General features: G+C 43.7%; 1 protein-coding gene across 13 annotated transcripts in view; it reads left to right on the top strand.

Annotated features, from left to right (window-relative positions):
* The first annotated feature begins 437 nt into the window (after positions 1-437).
* The window catches only part of thrb (thyroid hormone receptor beta), a 63234-nt gene continuing 40986 nt past the window's right edge, over positions 438-22685 (top strand). For 3 of the 13 annotated variants that reach the window (XM_052071154.1, XM_052071155.1, XM_052071157.1), the window contains exons 1-2: positions 10890-11210; positions 11369-11706. In XM_052071154.1, coding sequence (XP_051927114.1) covers positions 11370-11706 — 337 coding nt within the window. In that variant the 5' untranslated portion in view covers positions 10890-11210; position 11369. Of the gene's footprint in view, positions 711-10885; positions 11211-11368; positions 11707-19856; positions 19926-22685 lie in introns of those variants that run through there. The other 10 variants (XM_052071159.1, XM_052071151.1, XM_052071161.1 and 7 more) reach the window with 7 other exon arrangements.

The following is a 22685-nucleotide window of genomic DNA, read 5'->3' on the forward strand; positions in this document are numbered from 1 at the left end:
TTTTGTGATTGAATGCAATTATTCATTTTTAATTTTGGAATGAAATTTCTTCGACCTGTTCTAAATAGTAAAACATTATTGAGTGCTCACTGAAAGAAGAAGCCCTTCATGAGGATGAATGGTCTCGTCTTGTTTTTACGAGAGGTAGACTAAAAGCTACATTTGTTAAGTACTGTCGTTTCTTGACTGCTAGATAATCTTCTCAAACTATAACAATGAACAGACGCTGCCTTCTGTTTTTTCCCCTAAAGGGGAAATCTCTCCTCAGGTAACAAAGAGTAGCTCAGGACATTTGGCTTAGGGTATCATGTCAGTCGAGGGCCCGGGTTAAGCGAGATGACCTCCGCCCAAAAACTGAACATGACCGACTTTGAACCCCCTTAGGCCTAATGTAATCAATCACGAAAACGCATTTATCTGTGCAAACACCTGCTCAAGAGCCACTGCGGGAAGGTAACACGAGGCAGCGGCATTTCTTCCTCGTTCCTTTTTGTACGGGCAAGAAAGAAAAGAGAGTTGCAAAGGAAATGCATGGCGAAAAGAAGTCTCATCAATTTCATGAGCTCACAAGCTGGCGACATCTTGAAGGAATAATCAACCTCACTTCAGAAAGGAAAATGAATTCAATCGTGTGGAGCTTTTTCCAGCAACGTTTAGTGAGACCAAAAGGAGATTCACCTGAGAGGGGGAAATAAAAGACAATCATCTGGGTAAGTTTTGGGGGGGTTTTGGCTTTGTAAATGTGGCCTTATCGAATTGAAATTTATTTTCATCCTCCCTAAAACCTTTTGTGGGACTGCAGTAAATAAAGTACCGGTAGTCATTAAAATCAAACGGTTTGATAAGCAAATACGAGGTGGCAATATTTTGATTTTGAACAAACGTAGCTTCAAAAACAACTTTGTCATGGTCGGTTGAGACAACTTAGCTTGCTCATACAGTATTAATGCCGTCACCATATTTTTGCTCTGTGCCATGACTTTTAGTGTTCATGAAAACATTTGGGGTTTTTTTTTACTGGACATTTTTGTTGTTCTTCATCCTTTTATACTCTATCTAGGATACGATTTTAGACAAAAATAAAGTAGGCAATATACTGTATATACTGTATATATTCACATTATTAATACTATCCACCCAGACAACAGATTGTTTCAGTATTGATAGGTTCTCCTCTGTCTGATAAACACTTAAACGTACAAGACAGCCATTTAAACTCCAAACAAGATTAGCGCATGTCAAGGACGTCACCTCATTGAAAAGTTAAACTGGTATCAAGCCTTCTTTGCACTCAGATTTGCCTCAAATGGCCTCCCTCATACCAGCTGTTGTTCGTTAATTACAACGACTTGCCACCCACTCACACCGATTGCACTGAGATTTCTGTGACACAAAAATTAATTCAAAAAGATTTTGCCAATGAAAAAAACCCAACAAAAACTTTACCGGCCATTTTTTTAAGTCTTGAAAAAAATATGCTCCAAAAAAAATATGAATAAGTGGATTGAATGTGGGGGAGTCTGAAAAGACATATATATATATATATCATCAGCTAGTTCCTGCAGAAGGCTGGTAAGGTGGGCCTTCGGCCCACAAAAGTGTTGTTGCTTGGTTCAACTTTTTGTTCATCTTCATTGCTTATCGCGAAAATAAAGAGATGTTTAGCTCTACTAAATAACTAACAATTTCATTGCAATGCTTGTGGGTAGACAACATTTTTTCGCTAAGATGCCCGCGCGATCGTAGTGAGCCACTGCCTGAGCGGCGCGCAGTGGCGGCGCGCAGTGGCGGCGCGCAGCGACGCGGTGAAGTAGGTACGTTTTGAAAAGGGACAGACGGAAGGACAGACCGCGTGCGGGACGACGCGCAATATATATATAGATATATATGTGTGTGTGTGTGTGTGTGTATTTGGCAGTGAATGCCTTTAATCATTTTCATGGCACATATGAATATCTGTTAGAAAGGCAAGAAAGGTTAAAGTAGCTCAACAGCACAAAAAGAAAGAACGGCAACAAAAAAAAGTGTTTTATGATGGTATGCAATCATAATCATGTTGGTCTTCCAGTTATTTATTACAGGCGCTGCTGATGCCTTGAATATGATTTTTTTTAATCCGCTTGATGTTTTCATTGAGTCGGTTTTCTATATTTTCTATATTTTCTATATTTTCTATATCTTCTGAGAGCGACGCACTTATTATTTAATTGCCCCTCGATATTATTTAAACGCCCTTTGAGAAAATCTCTGATTATGTCATGTGTCAGAATGCATATTTATGTTTTTAGTAGTAATAGTTTTAGCTCTGTTATGTCTTTTAAAATATTCATTATTGTTTGAGTAACATTTTACTCGCTGCGGTGTTGCCTTTTGCGGCGGGAGCTGCGGTGGGCCATGGCCGTGGCTCTGTCCCATGGGGCACCCAAACGCTATGCTGCTGCATCGGAGGAACTCCATGTTGACAGCCCTCGGCCATGACTTATGGTCCTGTGCCGGAGCAGACGGTTCTTTGAGATGGTGTATTTTTCACATGTTCGCCTTTGGCTGAGCCTCACTTTTATGAGGTCAGTTGTTTGTGTGTGTATGTGCGTGTGTGTGTGTGCGTGTGTGTGTGTGTGTGTGTGTGTGTGTGTGTGTGTGTGTGTGTGTGTGTGTGTGTGAGATGAATTATTTAGATTGATTGACTTAACCTATACCAAAGATGTCCCAACATCACCTTTATTTTATAAAACAGGCTTCTTCTTTCTACCCACAATCTGGCTGCTGTAGACTGTAAATGTCCCCAGTGTGGGACAAATAAAGGATATCTTAACCTTAAATTTGGATAAGTTATAAAAGATGTATGTTGTCATGATTCGGTTTGGGACCAATAGGTGGCACTGTAGGGCTCTCCCTGCAGCTGCACACCTGTTGGTCGTTATGTCGTTAGCCATTTAAAAGGACTCCTGGCACGACCATTCAGAGTTCGGGTCATTGTTGCTGTTGCTCTTTGCTGCTGTCATGTTTGTTTGTTTGTCATGTTTCTGTTATTGATCGTTTTGAGTTTCAGTCATGGTTTTTGTTTGCGACTTTGGACTCGTTTCGTTATTAGGACTATGTTTTTTTAGGATTTAGTTTTCTGTGTTTTTTCAATACACTTCAAGTACAACCTGCTCCTCTCTTGTGCCTGCATTTTGGGGTCCACCACCACCTCGCAACGTGACAGTATGTGGTATTTTGTGACTATAATGATATCTTCCAATCCATCCATCCATCCATCCATTTTTCAATCCACTTATCCTCATGAGGCTCGCGGGGGTGCTGGAGCATCTCCCAGCCGTCATCGGGCAGTGGGCAGGATACAACCTGAACAGGTTGCCAGTCAATCGCAAGGCACACAGAGACGAACAACCATCCGCGCTCACTATCACACCTCCAGACAATTAAGAATATTCCAACCTGACATGCATGTTTTTGGAATGTGGGAGGTAACCAGAGTACCAGGGGAAAACCCACACAGGTAGAGCATGCAAAATCCACACAGGAAGTCCAGCGCTAGAATCAAACCCTACACCTTTCTCCTGTGAGGCAATGTGCTAGCCACTGGGCCACCATGCCGCCGTTGAAAACAACATAAATCCATCCATTTTCTGATTCGCTTATCTTCACAAGGGTCGTGGGGCGTGCTGGAGCCTATCCCAGCGGTCTTCCGTCAGTAGGCGGGGGGCACCCTGAACCGGTTGTCAGCCTGTTGCAGGGGACACAGAGACGAACAACCATCCGCGCTCACACTCACACCCAGGGACAATTTCGAGTGTTCAATCAGCCTGCCATGCATGTTTTTGGGAATGTGGGAGGAAACCCAGGACACCCGGAGAAAACCCACGCAGGCACGGGGAGACCATACAAACCCTCCACCTCTCTTCTGTGAGGCAATGTGCTTACTACTGGTCCACTGTGCCGCCTTTGAAGACAACACATGGAATAAAATTAAACTGGGTCAAGAACACATGTACCCGTACTATTCAGTATTTTTGTCTCTCAGCGACCTTGGCCGACTTCCCTTTTGTAAAAACGTTTGATTATGATTATTTTTCATACGCTTTACAGAAAAAATTATGGTGTTGTCTTCAAAGTGTCAAACCCAAGGGAATTTTAACAAAGTCAGACTTCATATGACGACTGGTCTCCTGATTAATTGCTTCAGTTTTTTGGGTGGGGTTGCGGGGGTTCGGACATGAGATGAGTTCAAAGCAACTTAGAAGCAATGATGTTGGGTTTTAGTGCTGAACCCAACAAAATACTTGCATGTTTATTCATGGTCCCAGAAAAGGGGCTAACTTGCTAACCCTAGCTACTATGCTGCCGGCCCGTAGTAGGTATACAGATATGTAAACATTGCGTCATCTGATTGACAAATTGTGGTGTTTTTTCTTACGTTTATATGGCAAACAATGTTATTCTAACACTGGCTTTTGATGTGGCTTTTGCTGGGGCAATTTTGTCTAACAAATTGCCCCTTTGCCGCAGTGGCGAATAAGGGAAATATTTAAAATGTCACTTCCCACAACTCGTAATTGTCAATGCAGCGAATGGGAAGCATGAACCCTGTAACACTCGTGTTGTCACTTGTCACGATACCAAAATGTTGACTTTGATACTATACCGGCGTAAAATAAGGATGTTATACATCTCGTCCTGTTTTTCCTCAACTCAACTGTATTTAAAGAGCACTTTCAAACAGCTATCGCTGCATACAAAGTGCTGTACATGGAACCTAGATGTCTTCAAGCCTAGACTCTCATCAAATGTATGAATTTTTTGATAAGATATGATCATCAGGCTTACAGCAGCTTTTGTTTTCGTGGCCAAAACTGGCCATGCTAAATTTTAAAGTACCGGTAAATTCAAAATGGCGGACTTCCTGTTAGGTTTAGCACAGGGTTTTCCCCAGTGCTTCATCATCCTGGTGGGCTGCCAGGCTTTTCTTGCCCCACTACCAAACTACCAAGGTTGTATGGTGCGTCCACTGATAGTGATACTGATATAAATAGTGAAGCTTGGGTTCAAAATGTTCACGTGTGCATGCACCACTGGCTGGGTTCCATTTACTTAAATGACAGCCACGGCTGCCTCAGTGGTTACCTGGCCTGATGGTGAGGCCCGTATGGGTTTTTGTGACTTTTTCCCGGACTTTCAACATCCTAGAAGAGATAGCGTGACCAGCCTCTGTGGATTGTTGTCGGGTCAAGTAGACGCCACAGGTGGTGGAGGCAATGTAAACAAAAGCGAGGCTGCTTAAATGGGTTATAGCTAAGCAAAGCCTAATGCTCACCAGTCAAACTCCATAGCCGAGCATCTCTACCACCAATGCCAGATTCCTAACGCACACAACTGGAGATCTGGAACAAGAACTATTGGGAAATATTGTATTGTGGAAATTGCAAAAACTCAAGGAGGGCGACAATTTCTCACGTTCACACACAGAGTGTGTCGTTTATTCAGCCCACCAAACAAGCAAAACTAAACATGGCGGTCCTTAAAGGGACCGCAATTACTTCTTACCAGTTACCAAATGACCGTGAACACCGAACATCACTTCCTCTCACCCTGAACTCTCTGACAAGCATATGAAAAACATTCCATTCACACATTTGCAGTTAGTTGTGAATTATGTATATCGAAGTCACGACACAATCTTAGTTTGGGACTACTGCATTTTATTCATCGCAGAAACCACGCTACATGCTTAGGTTCCCCACTCTTCAGTGCACCTGTTCTTGAGGCTATCCACGACACAAAGTGAAGTTTCATCACACATTTACAATGTCCAATAATGCGCAGACTACAACTAGCAACAACATTCTGGGTAATGTGACGATGTATATCATGAAGACGATAGAAATGACATTTTTGTGAGTGAGTTGCGGCTTGGAATTGAAACGGATTTACATGGGACAGGAGAAGAGAGCCAATCTCTCTTTGAGCACACTTACATTTACCTTTTTTTAATAGTTTCTTGACAAAGTGTAATATCATATTCTCAGTCTGTACTATGAATCAACCAGAGATGGGCAATCTATCACATGCTCCAAATGTGTGTTTCAAGTAATGTTAAGATCATGTGGAAACAAAACTTCTGCTGCATTGGTGTGTTAGTGCCCTACCCTAACAGATTCTCTTGAATGATTGTACAGTAGACCAAACATTTTTAGTATGATTAAACCAAGGTATGATGATGACAACATTCTGTACGCTTTCAGTTCAGGGAATTTGGCGATATTTCTTTATTTGATAATTCGACACATATTTAAATTTTGTCTGATGATCAAACTTCAATGTACACATTTATACATTTTGATGGCGGCGCGGGCACCCGCAGCAGCTCCTCTTGTTGTCTCGTCTGGTTGAGAGGGAAGAAATTTCACCTGCGGTGTATGTTGCACATACAGCGCATTTGACAAAGTTGTACTTGACTTGACTTAAAGACATGTTTAAGAATTTACATAAGATTAAGATATTCTTTATTTGTCCCGCAATGGGGAACTTTACAGTCAGAGTTCAGAAAGGAAAACACTGGACAGAAGCAAATTGCCCAACTTGAGGCTTAACACGCATTCTTCACAAACAACTTTAAATAACTTCTGTACGTTACTCACCTTTGTCGAGACAGCATATTCCTTCAACACTTTGCACGTGTTTCACACTCGTGAAATGTTGGTTGCAGGATGATTTTCTTTTATATTCTATTATATTGCATTTGGAAGAAAAGAGTTTACCCCCGATTTCGTGCAGCATGTCTGCATAATGCTTTGCATGGTCCTTAGCCGTGATTTACATTGGTAAATGTTTCACATTTTCTCTGCTCCATATATTTCTCTGCTCTTGTCTCGCTTTTCTTCTTTTTCTGTCTCATGATGTGTGGCATAATTCTCTGCTTTTTTTTTTGGTCTAAAACTGATGTGGGTTTTCTTTTTCCTGAGTTTGGCTACCGCTTTCCAGTATTGCGTCTGTGGAGCAATTTCAGTTGAATTAATCAATTTCACTGACGTGACACATGCATTTTTAAAACGTTGTTGCGGTGTTTGGACAAAGTTGTGTTCACTGTGATTTTGCAGGTTTTTCTTAATTGTGCGTGTAGTTGCAATCACAACTTTGCGAAATCCTTGAGTGTCTGGTGAATTGCTCCCCTCGTAAGATCGATACTTGGAAGACGACTCAAAATGCAAATGCTGCGCTAGTGTAGTTTGAAAGCGTACCCAGTGTACCAACTACTTAAAAAGGCAGGTTTGTTGTTAGTTTATTCTCCCAAAGCATTATTAATTCATTATTTGCATTCATCCACCTCATTATTTATTAATGTTCTTTGCCGCTTAGATTTAATTTTGCACTGTATGTGTGATGTAGAATGACGATGGATAAGTGATTCACTTCCTTATCTGGTTGTTCATACTGCCATCTAGTGGCAGCTTTGTGGCATAAGACAGACGATTGAAAGCTGTTCACGTAGCTTCCTCTGATAATCACATAACAGTGGTGGTCAACTCTGTTATATGCTTGCGACTCTTTAGCTGGATCAATGCCGTTCCCGGGCTTTCGCTTGCCAAGCGTCGAAAACGCCTCCGCGGTGGCGTTGCTATTCAAACAACGGGGCGATGCAAAGCGGAATTTGCGATGTCAGCCTATCATCGAGCCCGTTACTTGATTGACATGCAGGACAACCAGTAAGATGACAACTGAATCACCGCTCATGCGCAAACAACGGCGCTAATCGCTAAGCTAGTCAATTACGGCAGGGGTGCCCAATATGTCAATCGCGATCGACCGGGAGCCAGCATACTGGTCCCAAGTCAACCGCGAGCGTTGGGAGGAGGAAATGGGGACAAGAACCCAGAAGTGGACAAGGACAAAGAGACGAAATAATACTATATAATTTACACTCGCATTGGTGCTAATTTTGATAAGTACATCGACATTTTACTGTGATATAATTTATCTTTTGCATGAAACAACACCTTGCAGGGACAAAAAAACAGAATGTTTTGTTTCTCGTAGAATTGGTGTGTTGGTGCCCTACCCTAACAGATTCTCTTGAATGATTGTACAGTAGATCAATAAGAACACGTTAAGTTGTGTGCATCTATCGATCGATCGATAGATAATAATTGACAAGATCGATATGTCACACTGGGCAGTAATGCAGTCTTGCTGTTGAAGTTTACATACATTTATAGACATAACATTACAGTGACAATGAAAAACAGTATAATAATCAGTCATAGTGAATTAAGTGCTGATATAAGGTTTATATCCAGTAGGTGCAGATGTTGTGGAACAGTCTTAAACTGCCCCTACTCTTACAACAACTGTATTCTGCGATTTTGGTGATTTCTGGCAAACCGTCCGAAGTGATTCAAGATTCAGTGCTTTTGACCTTCTTGACTCAATGCAAAATACACCAAGATGCATGTCCACTATCATCATTCATAGTGGACATGAGGTATGTTTTCCCAAGATATAATGTGGAAAAACTCCATTCGTCATTGGCGGGTCTTTTTTACATTTGCTGATGTCTGTGGAGAAAGACAAACCGAATAGATGTAAATGTAATTTTGGCATGGACACAGCATAGACATTAAACTGCTACACTTACACTGTTTAGGCGCTCAGATACACATACCCGTAATTGTAAATGTATTCATTTTAGACATTTATTCATTTATTTTATTCAGTAATTCGGTCCGGTAATCCAGTGGTTAGCAAGTCAACTTGACAGTGCAGAGGTTCAGTTCCAGCTCCGGCCTCCCTGTGTGGAGTTTGCATGTTCTCCCCAAGCCTGCGAGGGTTTTCTCCGGGTACTCCGGTTTCCTCCCACATTCCAAAAAAACATGTATGGCAGGCTGATTGAACACTCTAAATTGTCCCTGGGTGTGAGTGTGAGCGCGGATGGTTGTTCTTCTCTGTGTGCCCTGCGTTTGGTTGGCAATCAGATCAGGATGTCCCCCGCCTACTGCCCGAAGACAGCTGGGATAGGCTCCAGCACCCCCCACGACCCTAGTGAGGAAGAAGCGGTTCGGAAAATGAAAGAATGAATGAATTCAGTAAATATAAATTTATTCCTTCTAAAGCCTGACCAGGGTCCATGGTAATCTTCGGATTGCTTCTCTGGAGGCTGCTTCTCCTCTTCGCACTCGTCTTTTTTCAGTGATGCAGCACACTAAAAGGGCAGACTCGAATGTTAAGCCAGGCACTTTAGTTCTACCTTTGGCGTTGGCGACTGGGTGCTACTGTATAGTCTACATTCGAAGGAGGGGGTCCAAAATCAGTGCTACACGGGCACTGGCCCCTTTTGGCCCCTCCCCAGAACCGCCACTGCGCTTCTCCATTGCTACAGATTGCCAAAGTCCACTCAAAACTACCCGTCTTAACGGATCTAGATATTTACTTAACGCATCACAATGGCAACAGCGTGCAACAAAATAAAAACCTTACAATAACTTTTGGGGGGCGTCCTATAACCGAAAACTCGGCTGTTTGATTCCCAAGCTGTCCGAGTCATGTGTCGTGGGGGGGCCTTGGTAAAACACTTCACCCACTTTGCTTCCAGTGCCACTCAATAAGGGTTTATGGCTGGGTGTGAATGTTTTGATTGGGGCTACGTACGTACTTTACCACCACCAGAGTGCATGAATAATGCATCCATTGTTTGCGCTTTGAGTACCGGTAAGTTACAGATAAATGGCATAGGAATAAGATTTAGTAGTAGTAGTAGTAGTATTTTTTGTTGTTGTAAACATCTTTAGATGAAACAAAATTTGAAGAAGATCGGACAAACGTTACTTGAGAGCATTTGTTAAAATATGACCTAAAAAAAGGGCAAAAAGGGCACTGAAATTCTAAAATAAAATAAAAATGGCCGACTTCCTGTTAAGTTTAGCACATTGCTCCATTCTGTGCAACTAACCCTTTTGTTTTTCAAACTGCACAATAAACTAACAATAATCAGTGCTAAGTTTCACGTTTTCATGAATGTTAAGACTATCAATATCCGTGTGTATGTATATATAATATATTAAAAATATTTAATCGTGATTTAAAACGCAACTGTCATAATTAACTCATAATTAATCGTGATTACTCACACATTTTTTATTGTTTCTAAATTTCCTTTTATCTTTTTTTGTCCTATTTTTTCCGTTTTAATGCTTTCATCAACATTGAAGCATGGATCAGTTTTCTATGTGCAAAATGCTAATATTTACTCAAACAACAATTTCGATTTTCAATTTTACATGAACATTTTTCACTTGGAGCAGTTATTCGCACATAATCTCTCACACAATATTACTGTCCATCAGGTTGTCTCGGGCCCTTATAATTTCTACAAAAACAATCGGGGCCTCTACAAGAACAATTGGGTCTGGTTTAATTTTTCCTTAAGGGAGTTTCTTAGTGGTATCCATCCATTCTCGATACCACTTATTCTGTTGAGGGTCATGGGGTGCTGCACTCTGTGCCGGGTGATTTCGGGTGATAGGTGGACGACACTCTGGATTGATTGGCAGTCAGTCGCAGTACCACTATGCCATGCAGTGACAAGCAGCGTTAGGATATCACAATACCTTTGAAGCCCTCCAATGTGGAATTCTTGTACCTCCAAATGATCACTTCTCAGGACACCAACAAAATGGCATGTTTGTTCAGCCATCGACAAAGAGAGCAAGCAGTTTTCAAATGTGATCAATAATTAGAAAATGATGCACACACGTGGAGACAAAGCAGTAGTATCTGAAAAAAAGATTCACTAAATTGTGCCAGTGCCAGTGATCTATTAGAATGGGGGGGGGGGGGGGTGTTGTCGTAGGTTTTTGAAATTTATGCGATGTTCAGTTCATTTCAAACTTGAGATTTTGTTTCTTCAATTATATTGGAATCCATCGTTTTCTGCCATGTGCTTTTGTTCTGAATCACATTCTACCGCCTTGAGTATTTACAAGAGAGTATTTACCATAGGTGGAATGCGAAAGGTTTTAATCTGTGACATCGCTCCTGTCTGTGGCACATCAAGGATTTGTGGAGTGTGAGATTAGGGCTGTACGTCGTCATAAATCTCTACGTCCCAATTCAGCTGCGCGGTGGCGGGTGGGCACTTGCTCGTTGTGGTCTGTGATGTTATTGGACAATTGAGCAGACGTACCTTTAGGTTTTTACACTCGCTCTTCTTTTGGCTGGTAGGTTTGAATTTTTCCAGATCTTTTTCTTGTTTTTTTTTTATGATGCAGATTTTGATTGATTCATTGATTGATTCATTCTAACCTGATAATATCCTTATTCTTTTTAATTTAGAATTTATTCATGTTGTGATTTTTCTCTTGCCGTGGATTTCTAGGATGAATTGCTGCTTACCGGACATTTCTGAGATGTCTCACTCAATGGTTGGTGAATATACAATTCAGGGTGGTGGAGAACACTGTCTGTACGCAAGTGAAGGATCGGGATATGGACACTGTGAACCCCAACCGCTTCACCATCCGCCGTGCCTGGAGCAGGTTTGGCCATCAAGCCAGCACTATAATTATTTGTATAGCGCTGTCCCTTCCTGTTTCAAGACTGACTTTTGTAACATGGAGATCCCGCTCAATAATTTTCATTATCACCCCGAGTATTCTCCCGAGGTTAAATCAGACTGCTCACATGTACAATGGATGCAAGGAGCACACAAGAAAGGTAGGAAACCTTTGATCACCGTCGTGGGTATTCGATCCGAAGAGTCACGCTTCGCGTCCAAGTGTCGCTTCATGCGAATGTCATTTTCTGCGTGGCGTCTCTATCAATTTTTTTTTTCATGGAATTAATTAGGGATGACTCTGTGATCGTTGAATCAATGACGTCTAGGATTTCCGATTTAAGTCCCGGCATAAATCCAAGTCTTGGCGTCATGCAGCAGGATTCCTTATTGATTGGATTATTATTGATTGGATGTCGAGGCAACAGAAGGCTCATACGAGATAATCATTGCGTTACCCCCAACTCCTCCACACACACGCACACACAATTCTCCACAAAATGTTGCCTCTATACTTCATGTCCCAAATTGTGTAACAAAGCCAAACATACTAAGATGAATCCTAAAATTGATCACATCATATGGTGACGTCACTGTTGAGTTCACCATACCGCTCGAAACTTTCAACTGGTAATTTGATTCTCATTCATATATTTTCTGTTACACGTATTTCTTGGAATCAAGCTACATAAATGTATCATGTTAGAAGCATGCAGTCCCCCGAAACATTTACGTGTTTTTTGAGAATTTGATCGATTGTTAAAGGGAATCTGATCCACACTCCCTCCATTGGTCCCACTTTCCATATTTTGTAGTTCACTGATATTTGATCCTAAACCCCTACTGCAAGTCAAGCCCTCCAACCATGCCGTGTGGTTTCCGCTGTTTGGGAGTGTAGCTTCGCATATTTACTGTGTTGGATGTAATTTTGGAGCAGGAATTAAAGACATGAACCCTTTCAGGGACAGGAGTCACACCAGTGGACAGCTTGTCATGTTATCGGGTTACAGGGTGCATAAAAGGGTTAAAATAATACAACGTAAGTGCGCAAATGATTTCGTCAAATATTCTACAGTCATGTTGAACAAAGAATAAAGGTAGTCTTGTCTAGTGTTAATTTATCCCAATTTTATTCAAGGTAAACAAAACGAATGAAATAAGTCAAACTAAAATTGAAAAAAAAAACATGATAATGAAGAAAATAAAAACGAAAATAATTTTAAAAAATGAAAACTGTAACTCAATCTGATGTTGATAAAATTAAGCAGAACTAACATGATTGAAATGAAAAAGTCCTGCATTTTCATTGTCTGCAATTAACATAATAAATGAGCTGGCGGGGTTCATTTGAAATGTATTTATGAAGAAAAAAGGACAAACAGCTACTGAGAATTGTAGTTTATTTTTATCACACAATACTTTATTACATTTTTTTTCCTAACTTGGGCTCAACAAATACTCCATATATTAACCCTTTCATGCACCCTGTAAACTGATAACTTGAGAAGCTGTCCACTGTCGTGACCGCTGTCCCTGAAAGGGTTAAAAAAATTTAAATGTTGGCACATTGGAATTTGATTTTTTTTTTCATTTGCATCAGAATGTAGAGCTGATTAGAAGCAACATATAGCTGATTAAAAGCTACTTTGAAAAAATATGACCTCTAAAAGGCTAAAAATGAGGTTACATTTTCAAGGAAAATTAGAAATGGTTGACTGGCTGTTATATATGCCTCGAACATTTGGTTGATTTTCGTGAAATGGTCAACCGGTAATGTGTCATGAAAAATAAGGAGAGGGCGCAACTGAGCCAATTAAAAAATAAATAAAATAAATATTTTCTAAGAGTGATGCGTGTGCCAAGTTTCACATTTTCATGCTCAGACCATCAAAATCTGTGTCCATTTTCTTAGCAGGTAAGGTGTCGGTCTGGCAACATTGTTTAGCAAAATAAAACGCTTTACTTTTCATTTGTATCTTGAACATCTTTGAACTAAAATATCCACGAGTGCTAGACAAATAGATGCAATCCCTAGGAGGACTTAATCTGTTACATATGCCTTCAACTTTCCGTAGATCTTGTTGAAAGATATAAGCAGGGATGGTTTGTTAAAACTTTCTTGGGGGCGCTACTAAGTCATTTAGTAAAAAACGCAAAATAAAATAGGATTATTTTGCCAGAGGTAATGTGTGTGCCGGGTTTCAGGGTAGAGTCCGATCCTTGTTTGGTTTTTAGAATGAGAGAATATATTGAATTGTTCATGTGTGGGGTTGATTTGGATTCTTTTAAAAATATTATTTCAGCTAATCGTGGTGAGAGAATCGTCCAGAATTGCTTAGAGAACTCTATCGCGAGGCCATGGGGTTCAGGCGCTTTATTGTTGGGCATTGATTTGATGGCTGCATTGAGTTCCTTGGTTGTTTATAGGCACAGGCATGTTCATTTGCTCTTGTGATAGTTTTGAAAGGATTATATCATTTGGGAATGTTTGCATATTAGTTTGGTTAATCATTGTGTCTCAGTGTAGGGAAGCATAATAGTTCTTAAATATACTGTTAAATTCTTCTTTGTTGTTTTCCCATCCAAGTCCATGATGTTAACAAGTACAGTTTTTTTCTTTGTTTTGTATGATTGGCTAAGTACTTGCTTGATTTTATTACGATGATGAAAGTGTTCTTGTTGCACTCGAAAATTGGATTTCTCTATTCTTAATGTTGATCAGTTCATATTTGGATTGTCTTCATTCTATTTTTTTCCGTGGGGTTATTTGCATTCATGTTTTCCAATTGATGTATTATTTTTCCAAGTTCAATTTTTTCAGTCGCTCTTGTTTACACACACACACACACACACACATACACACACATACACACACACACACACACACACACACACACACTATTCTTCTTAATACCGCTTTTCCTGCTGCTCATTGAATCAATGGTGATAATTTACGCCGGGGATGTTTTGTGTTTTTTGCTATTGTAAAGTGTCCTCGGGTGTCTTGAAAGGCGCTTATAAATAAAATTTATTATTATTATTATTATTTTCAAGACGGATGTCTCCCACATTCCAAAAACATGCATGGCAGGCTGATTGAACAGTCCAAATTGTCCCTAGGTGTGAGTGTGAGTGGTTGTTCGTTTCTGTGTGCCCTGCGATTGGCTGGCAACCGATTCAGGGTGTCCCCCGCCGACTGCCCGGAGACAGCTGGGATAGGCTCCAGCACCTCCCGCGACCCTAGTGAGGATCAAGCGGCTCGGAAGAAGATGAATGAATGAATGAATGTCTGAGCCTTCAAGGAAAGCTGTTTTAGTCGCCATCTAGTGGATGTTTTGTTTATGTATTTGTAATTCCATGTGAATGATACAGTGGCACGATCACTGATTATAATAATAGGGTCTGTTGTAGAGTTTGAAATGTGCGATATCATGCAGTTGGAAACAAGAAAACAATCAATACGTGAAGAAGTGAAATGAATATTGGTTAAAAATGGTGTTCTTTCATGAATGTGAACCAATTCCTCTTATGTTCCATGTTGAAAATGTTGTCACGATCCCGTTCTTTGTGTGTCTCCAGCAGGTGGCAGTCGAGGGCCCTCCTTTCAGTGTGCACACTCGGGATGTGAATCTCAGCACTGAGGACGATGCGATACACATCTCGATGCACTACCAGCGATGCGATACTTAAACGATACATGGAATTTTCTGGCGACACGATGCGATACGTTTCACCGTCTTCACGATGTGATACGACGCGATACACATTTAGTTCAAATCAATGCGATCCGATACGCTACAGTGGAATTTGTTGTGATATTGTGTGTGCAATTAAACATGATGCAAATACTCAAAGAAAAAAAGTTTTAAAAAAGATTTGAATTCAGTATGATATTGCAAAAAGTAGACCACTTTATTCCTTATAAACAGTAGAACGTGTAAAAAAAACTTATTTAACCCCTTTCACAATTGGGTTTTGTGCAAAGAAAACGTAAACAATTTGGCGCCTGAGACTCACAGCTGTTGCCGTAGTGTAAACACAAACAGACTACTCACTGAGTGTCTTATATGAAATATCCATCTCCATAGGACAGAAAAAAATACAATTGAAACAATGTGGCAGTCACAGCCTCAAAGCTGCTGTGTGTATTGTAGCGTACACAGACCACTCTCACTGAGTGTCAAAATGAAATGTCTAAACGAGTCATCCATATATAGTTTTTCCTTGCGCGGTCACAGTGAGCTGCAAGGGGACCCCCAAAATAAGAGGCGATTTTTTTTTCTGATCCCGACCTGGTTTGCCAAGTTTCTCCGGTGTCCAACGAGGAACTGGACGGGGAGGGGGCAGGAACCTTGTCGGTGATGTGGTGCCATCGTTTTAAGTGGTCTGCATATTTGTGGCGCTGCCGTTGTATGGCTTCGTAGTGCGACATTCTTTGCAAATTACCGAGGTTTTATCAAGCTTTCCATCTTTCTTTTCGAAGCCGTAGTTTCCAAACATAATATGTAAATGTTGCGAGCGCATTAAATAAAGTAGTTTCCTCGCTGCTGCTTGCGCGAACTTACTTGTTTCGCGAGTAGTGTACTGGACTGTATGTACACTCACGGCTTCCGTCCGTTTTCAACACAAAACGCAAAGTAATGATGGTGCATTCATTGCGCATATCCATCCATCCATCCATCCATCATCTACCGCTTATCCAGGGCCGGGTCGCGGGGGCAACAGCTTTAGCAGGGAAGCCCAGACTTCCCTCTTCCTAGCTACTTCTTCCAGCTCTCCCCGGGGGATCCCGAGGCGTTCCCAGGCCAGCTGGGTGACGTAGTCTCTCCAGCGTGTCCTGGGTCTTCCTCGGGGTCTCCTCCCGGTGGGACATGCCCGGAACACCTCACCAGGGAGGCGCTCAGGAGGCATCCGAATCAGATGCCCAAGCCACCTCATCTGGCTCCTCTCGATGTGGAGGAGAAGCGGCTCGACTCTGAGCCCCTCCCGGATGACCGAGCTCCTCACCTTATCTCTAAGGGAGAGCCCGGACACCCTGCGGAGAAAACTCATTTCGGCCGCTTGTATCCGGGATCTCGTTCTTTCGGTCACGACCCATAGCTCGTGGCCATAGATGAGGGTTGGGACGTAGATCGACCGGTAAATTGAGAGCTTCGCCCTTTGGCTCAGCTCCTTCTTCACCACGACAGACCGATACAACGTCCGCATCACAGCAGACGCTGCACCGATCCGCCTGTCGATCTCTCGCTCCCTCCTGCCCTCACTCGTGAACAAGACCCCAAGATACTTAAACTCCTCCACTTGGGGCAAGATCTCCCCCCCGACCCGGAGGGGGCACTCCACCCTTTTCCGACTGAGGACCATGGTTTCAGATTTGGAGGCGCTGATTTTCATCCCAACCGCTTCACACTCGGCTGCGAAACGCTCCAGTGAGAGTTGTAGAGCCCCATTTGAAGGAGCCAACAGCACCACATCATCTGCAAAAAGCAGGGATGTAATACTGAGGCCCCCAAAACGGACTCCCTCAACGCTTCGTCTGCGCCTAGAAATTCTGTCCATAAAGGTTATGAATAGAATCGGCGACAAAGGGCAGCCTTGGCGGAGTCCTACCCCCACTGGAAACGATTCCGACTTACTGCCGGCAATGCGAACCAAACTCTGACATCGGTGGTATAGTGACCGAACAGCCCGTATCAGGGGGTTCGGTACCCCATACCCACGAAGCACCCCCCACAGAACTCCCCGAGGGACACGGTCAAACGCCTTCTCCAAGTCCACAAAACACATGTAGACTGGTTGGGAGAATTCCCACATACCCTCAAGGACCCTGCTAAGGGTGTAGAGCTGGTCCACTGTTCCACGGCCGGGACGAAAACCACACTGCTCCTCCTCAATCTGAGGCTCGACTTCCTGACGGACCCTCCTCTCCAGCACCCCTGAATAGACCTTACCAGGGAGGCTGAGGAGTGTGATCCCTCTGTAGTTGGAACACACCGTCCGGTCCCCCTTTTTAAAAAGAGGGACTACCACCCCGGTCTGCCAATCCAGAGGCACTTTCCCTGTTGACCACGCGATGTTGCAGAGGCGTGTCAACCAGGACAGCCCCACAACATCCAGAGCCTTGAGGAACTCCGGGCGGATCTCATCCACCCCTGGGGCCTTGCCACCGAGGAGCTTTTTAACCACATCGGTGACTTCAACCACAGAGATAGGAGAGCCCACCTCAGAGTCCTCGGGCTCTGCTTCCTCCAAGGAAGGCGTGTTGGTGGAGTTGAGGAGGTCTTCGAAGTACTCTGCCCTCCGGTTCACAACGTCCCGAGTCGAAGTCAGCAGCGCCCCATCCCCACTGTACACAGTGTTAGTGGTGCACTGCTTCCCCCTCCTGAGACGTCGGATGGTGGACCAGAATTTCCTCGAAGCCGTCCGGAAGTCGGCTTCCATGGCCTCACCGAACTCTTCCCACGCTCGGGTTTTTGCCTCGGCGACCACCGAAGCCGCGGTCCGCTTGGCCAGTCGATACCTGTCAGCTGCCTCTGGGGTCCCACAGGCCATAAAGGCTCGATAGGACTCCTTCTTCAGCTTGACGGCATCCCTTACTGCTGGTGTCCACCAGCGAGTACGGGGATTGCCGCCACGACAGGCACCAACCACCTTACGGCCACAACTCAGATTGGCCGCCTCAACAATAGAGGCACGGAACATGGTCCACTCGGGCTCAATGTCCCCCGCCTCCCCCGGAACATGGGAAAAGCTCTGTCGAAGGTGGGAGTTTAAACTCCTTCTGACAGGGGATTCCAACAAACCCTCACGATACGTTTGGGTCTGCCAGGACGGACTGGCATCTTCCCCCACCATCGGAGCCTACTCACCACCAGGTGGTGATCAGTTGACAGCTCCGCCCCTCTCTTCACCCGAGTGTCCAGAACATGCGGCCGCAAATCCGATGATACAACTACAAAGTCGATCATCGAACTGCGGCCTAGGGTGTCCTGGTGCCAAGTGCACATATGGACACCCTTATGTTTGAACAAGGTGTTCGTTATGGACAATCCGTGGCGAGCACAGAAGTCCAATAACAAAACACCACTCGAGTTCTGATCGGGGGGGCCGTTCCTCCCAATCACGCCCCTCCAGGTCTCACTGTCATTGCCCACGTGAGCATTGAAGTCCCCCAGCAGAACAAGGGAGTCCCCAGCAGGAGTACTCTCCAGCACACCCTCCAAGGACTCCAAAAAGGGTGGGTATGCTGAGCTGCTGTTTGGTGCATATGCACAAACAACAGTCAGTACCCGTCCACCCACCCGAAGGGGGAGGGAGGCAACCCTCTCGTCTACCGGTGTGAACCCCAATGTACAGGCACTGAGCCGGGGGGCAATGAGTATGCCCACACCTGCTCTGCGCCTCTCACCGTGAGCAACTCCAGAGTGGAAGAGAGTCCAACCCCTCTCAAGAGAACTGGTACCAGAACCCAAGCTGTGTGTGGAGGCAAGTCCGACTATATCCAGTCGGAAATTCTTTGCCTCACACACCAGCTCGGGCTCCTTCCCTGCCAGAGAGGTGACATTCCATGTCCCAAGAGCTAGCTTCTGCAGCCGAGGATCGGACCGCCAGGGTCCCCGTCTTTGGCTGCCGCCCAGCTCACATAGCACCCGACCCCTTTGGCCCCTCTCATGGGTGGTGAGCCCATGGGAAGGGGGACCCACGTTGCCTCTTCGGGCTGTGCCCGGCCGGGCCCCATGGGTGTAGGCCCGGCCACCAGGCGCTTGCCAACGAGCCCCACCTCCAGGCCTGGCTCCAGAGTGGGGCCCCGGTGACCCGCGTCCGGGCAAGGGAAACCTTGGTCCATATATTGTAGTCATCATAAGGGTCTATGAGCCATGCTTTGTCTGGCCCCTCACCTAGAACCTGTTTGCCATGGGTGACCCTGCCAGGGGCATAAAGCCCCAGACAACTTAGCTCCTAGGATCATTGGGACACGCAAACCCCTCCACCACGGTAAGGTGACGGCTCATTGCGCATAGGAAAGGGCAAATAGGTGACGTTTAACATGAATAAAACGGTGCTTGAATCGGATTTTACCGATACCCACCAATGCATCGTGATGTATCTCGATTTCACCCGTCAATCGCGTCGTACCCAGTGAATGAGCCGATGCACTCGCATCGCGCACGTGCGCATCGATGTATCGATTAATATCGATTATTTTCCACACCCTTAGTGCACACCTGTTGCCAATGTTATCAATTGCCGTGTATGGACTGTCAAGATTTGTCGGATTTTCCTCACCTGGCTCATGACTTTGTCTACAAGTGTAGAATATAGTCGACGACTGCACTTATCAGGCAGTGTATATTCTCGCCCCGTTTTTTCATTCATCATCGTATAAAAGTATTTTTATTACAAAGCTTCGTCTCGTTTTTGCATCCTTCGTCTTTTGGCTATTTTCTTATCTTTTCATGACAAACTATTTCCGTTCATATTATTCTTGTCTTTTGCAAGGGTTTTTGGTTAGTTTTGTTTTTCCCTGGTTATTGTAACCAGCATCTTTAATTGTACTTTGTCGGGACAGTATTGTTTGTGTTTTTTGCATTAATAAACCCGTTTTACTCAATTCCGTCTGAGTCCACGTTTTGAAAGTCCAATTCTGTTCCGGACACTTACCAGAATAATCCGACGAATCTTGACATTTTGACAGTCCATACATACAGTACATACAGTACATGACAATAGAGAAGAACATTAGCAGCAGGTGTGCACACTGAAAGGAGGGCACTCGACTGCACCTCGACTGGAGACACGCAAGAACAGGATCATGACATTCACTAAGGTTTGACAATGCAATTTAGTGGGCGTATATATAATAATGTACATAAAGATGTTTTGTTCGTGTGTGTTTTGGGTGCAACAACATATCCACCATAGACTTGTATTTTAAACCTGGTCGAATTGCATAATTATTTTCATCCAAAAAAAAAAAATGGGAACACGCTCATGTTCCCTGAAACGGGTGCTGTTCGGACAAGCTGTTTGTATCTTTAAGTTAGGAGTGCATTTTGTTTGAGTTGTGCCCTCTCTCATGGATTCAGTTGAAAACCATTGTGACAAAAATCTACTGCTTTCCGAGTAGACATTTATCCTTGGGGTGGGAAGGAAGCCCATGGGGTGGCCGAGGCGATTTCAAAATTTGGGGCTTTTTACCTGTAACTTCGACCAATTTTACCCATTCGTAACTGTTCAAATATCAACCCGTTCAGTCTATCCCGCATTACAAATTAATGTTTAAAAATTCAAAATAAAAGCCGCAAAATTTAAATTGGGTGGTTTAAAACCTAATTTCTTCATTTTTGACTGATTGTAATTGTTCAGCTTAATCCCATTCATTTCATTCTTTTTAATAATAATAATACATTTTATTTGTGGGCGCCTTTCTAGAAACTCAAGGACACCTTACATCAAGCAGTTAAAATCACGAGTACAATGTTAAAAACAACATCAAATAAGAAAAAATAAATACAACAAAAATAAATAAAATAATGGCTTTATGGTCTGAGTGAATAGGCTTGTTGAAAACAGATGTGTTTTGAGGCTGGATTTGAAATGTGTTAGTGAGTCTGAATTACGAAAGTCAACTGGGAGTGAGTTCCAAAGCTGGGGAGCAGAGCGACTGAAGGCTCTATTTCCCATGGTGACGAGGCGAGCAGGGGGGACAGAGAGGAGGACAGAGGAGGAGGAACGAAGAGAGCGGACAGGCGTAGGAATATGGATGAGGTCAGATAGGTATGGAGGGGCTAGGTTATGAATGGATTTGAATGTGAGGAGCAGGATTTTATATTGAATGCGGTGTAAAATGGGGAGCCAGTGGAGATGTTGGAGGACAGGTGTAATATGGTTTATGTATGGTGTGAGTGTGATAATGCGGGCGGCTGAATTTTGGACCAGTTGAAGCTTATGGAGGGTTTTTTGAGGGAGACCAAACAGAAGGGAATTACAGTAATCGAGTCGCGAGGTGACGAGGGTGTGTACAAGTATAGCAGTGGACTGAGGAGTGAGAGAAGAGCGGAGCCGGTGGATGTTTCGAAGATGATAATATGCAGAACGAGTGATGTGGTTGATATGTGAGGTGAAGGAGAGGGTGCTATCAAGGATGACACCCAGACTCTTGACCTGAGGGGAGGTGAAGATGGAAGAGCTTTCGAAGGGATGGAGAAATTGTTTGTTTAGAGTGGATTTAGTGCCAATGAGGAGGAATTCAGTTTTATTGCTATTCAGTTTGAGGAAATTTGAGGTGAACCAAGATTTTAATTCCTGCAGGCAGTTGGTTAGGGAGGATGGTGGAAGTATGGTATTAGGTTGGGTAGAGATGTAGAGCTGGGTGTCATCCACGTAGCAATGAAAGTGAATGTGATGTTTCCTGAAGATATTACCAAGGGAAAGAAGATCGATTAGAAATAGCAATGGGCCAAGGACAGAACCCTGAGGAACAACTGAAGTGAGGGGAGAGGGGTGAGATCTAAAACGTTTGAGCTGGATAAACTGGGTGCGGTCAGAAAGATAGGAGCGGAACCAGGAGAGGGGGATCCTGGTGATGCCAATGGAGGAGAGTCTGTCGAGGAGGATGGAGTGAGAGATGGTGTCAAAGGCTGCACTGAGGTGAAGCAGGAGGAGGATGGCGAGTGAAGCGGAGTCAGCAGAGAGAAGAAGGTCATTGCATATTTTGAGGAGGGCAGTTTCGGTACTTTGGAGGGGACGGAAGCCAGATTGAAATTGTTCGTAGAGGTTATTGGAGGAAAGATGGGTGTGAAGTTGAGCAGCTACTGTTTTTTCTAGAGATTTGGAGATGAACGGAAGGTTTGATATGGGACGAAAGTTGTTCAAGTCGGAGGGATCAGAGCCAGGTTTCTTCAGTATGGGAGTGACAGCAGCAGTTTTGAGATGGGATGGTACAATGCCAGTAGAGAGGGAAGTTTGAATAATGTTAGTGATGAGAGGGGAGAGGGCCGGGATAGAAGCTTTGACTAAAACGGTAGGGAGAGGGTCAAGTTGACAAGTAGAGGATTTGGACTTCTGGATTAAGATGGAGATTTGGTGGACAGATGGGGATGTGAATGCAGAGAATAGGTGGGTAGGAACCGGGGAGAAT

This window comes from Hippocampus zosterae, chromosome 7 (assembly GCF_025434085.1).
Source record: "Hippocampus zosterae strain Florida chromosome 7, ASM2543408v3, whole genome shotgun sequence".
Lineage (NCBI taxonomy): Eukaryota > Metazoa > Chordata > Actinopteri > Syngnathiformes > Syngnathidae > Hippocampus > Hippocampus zosterae.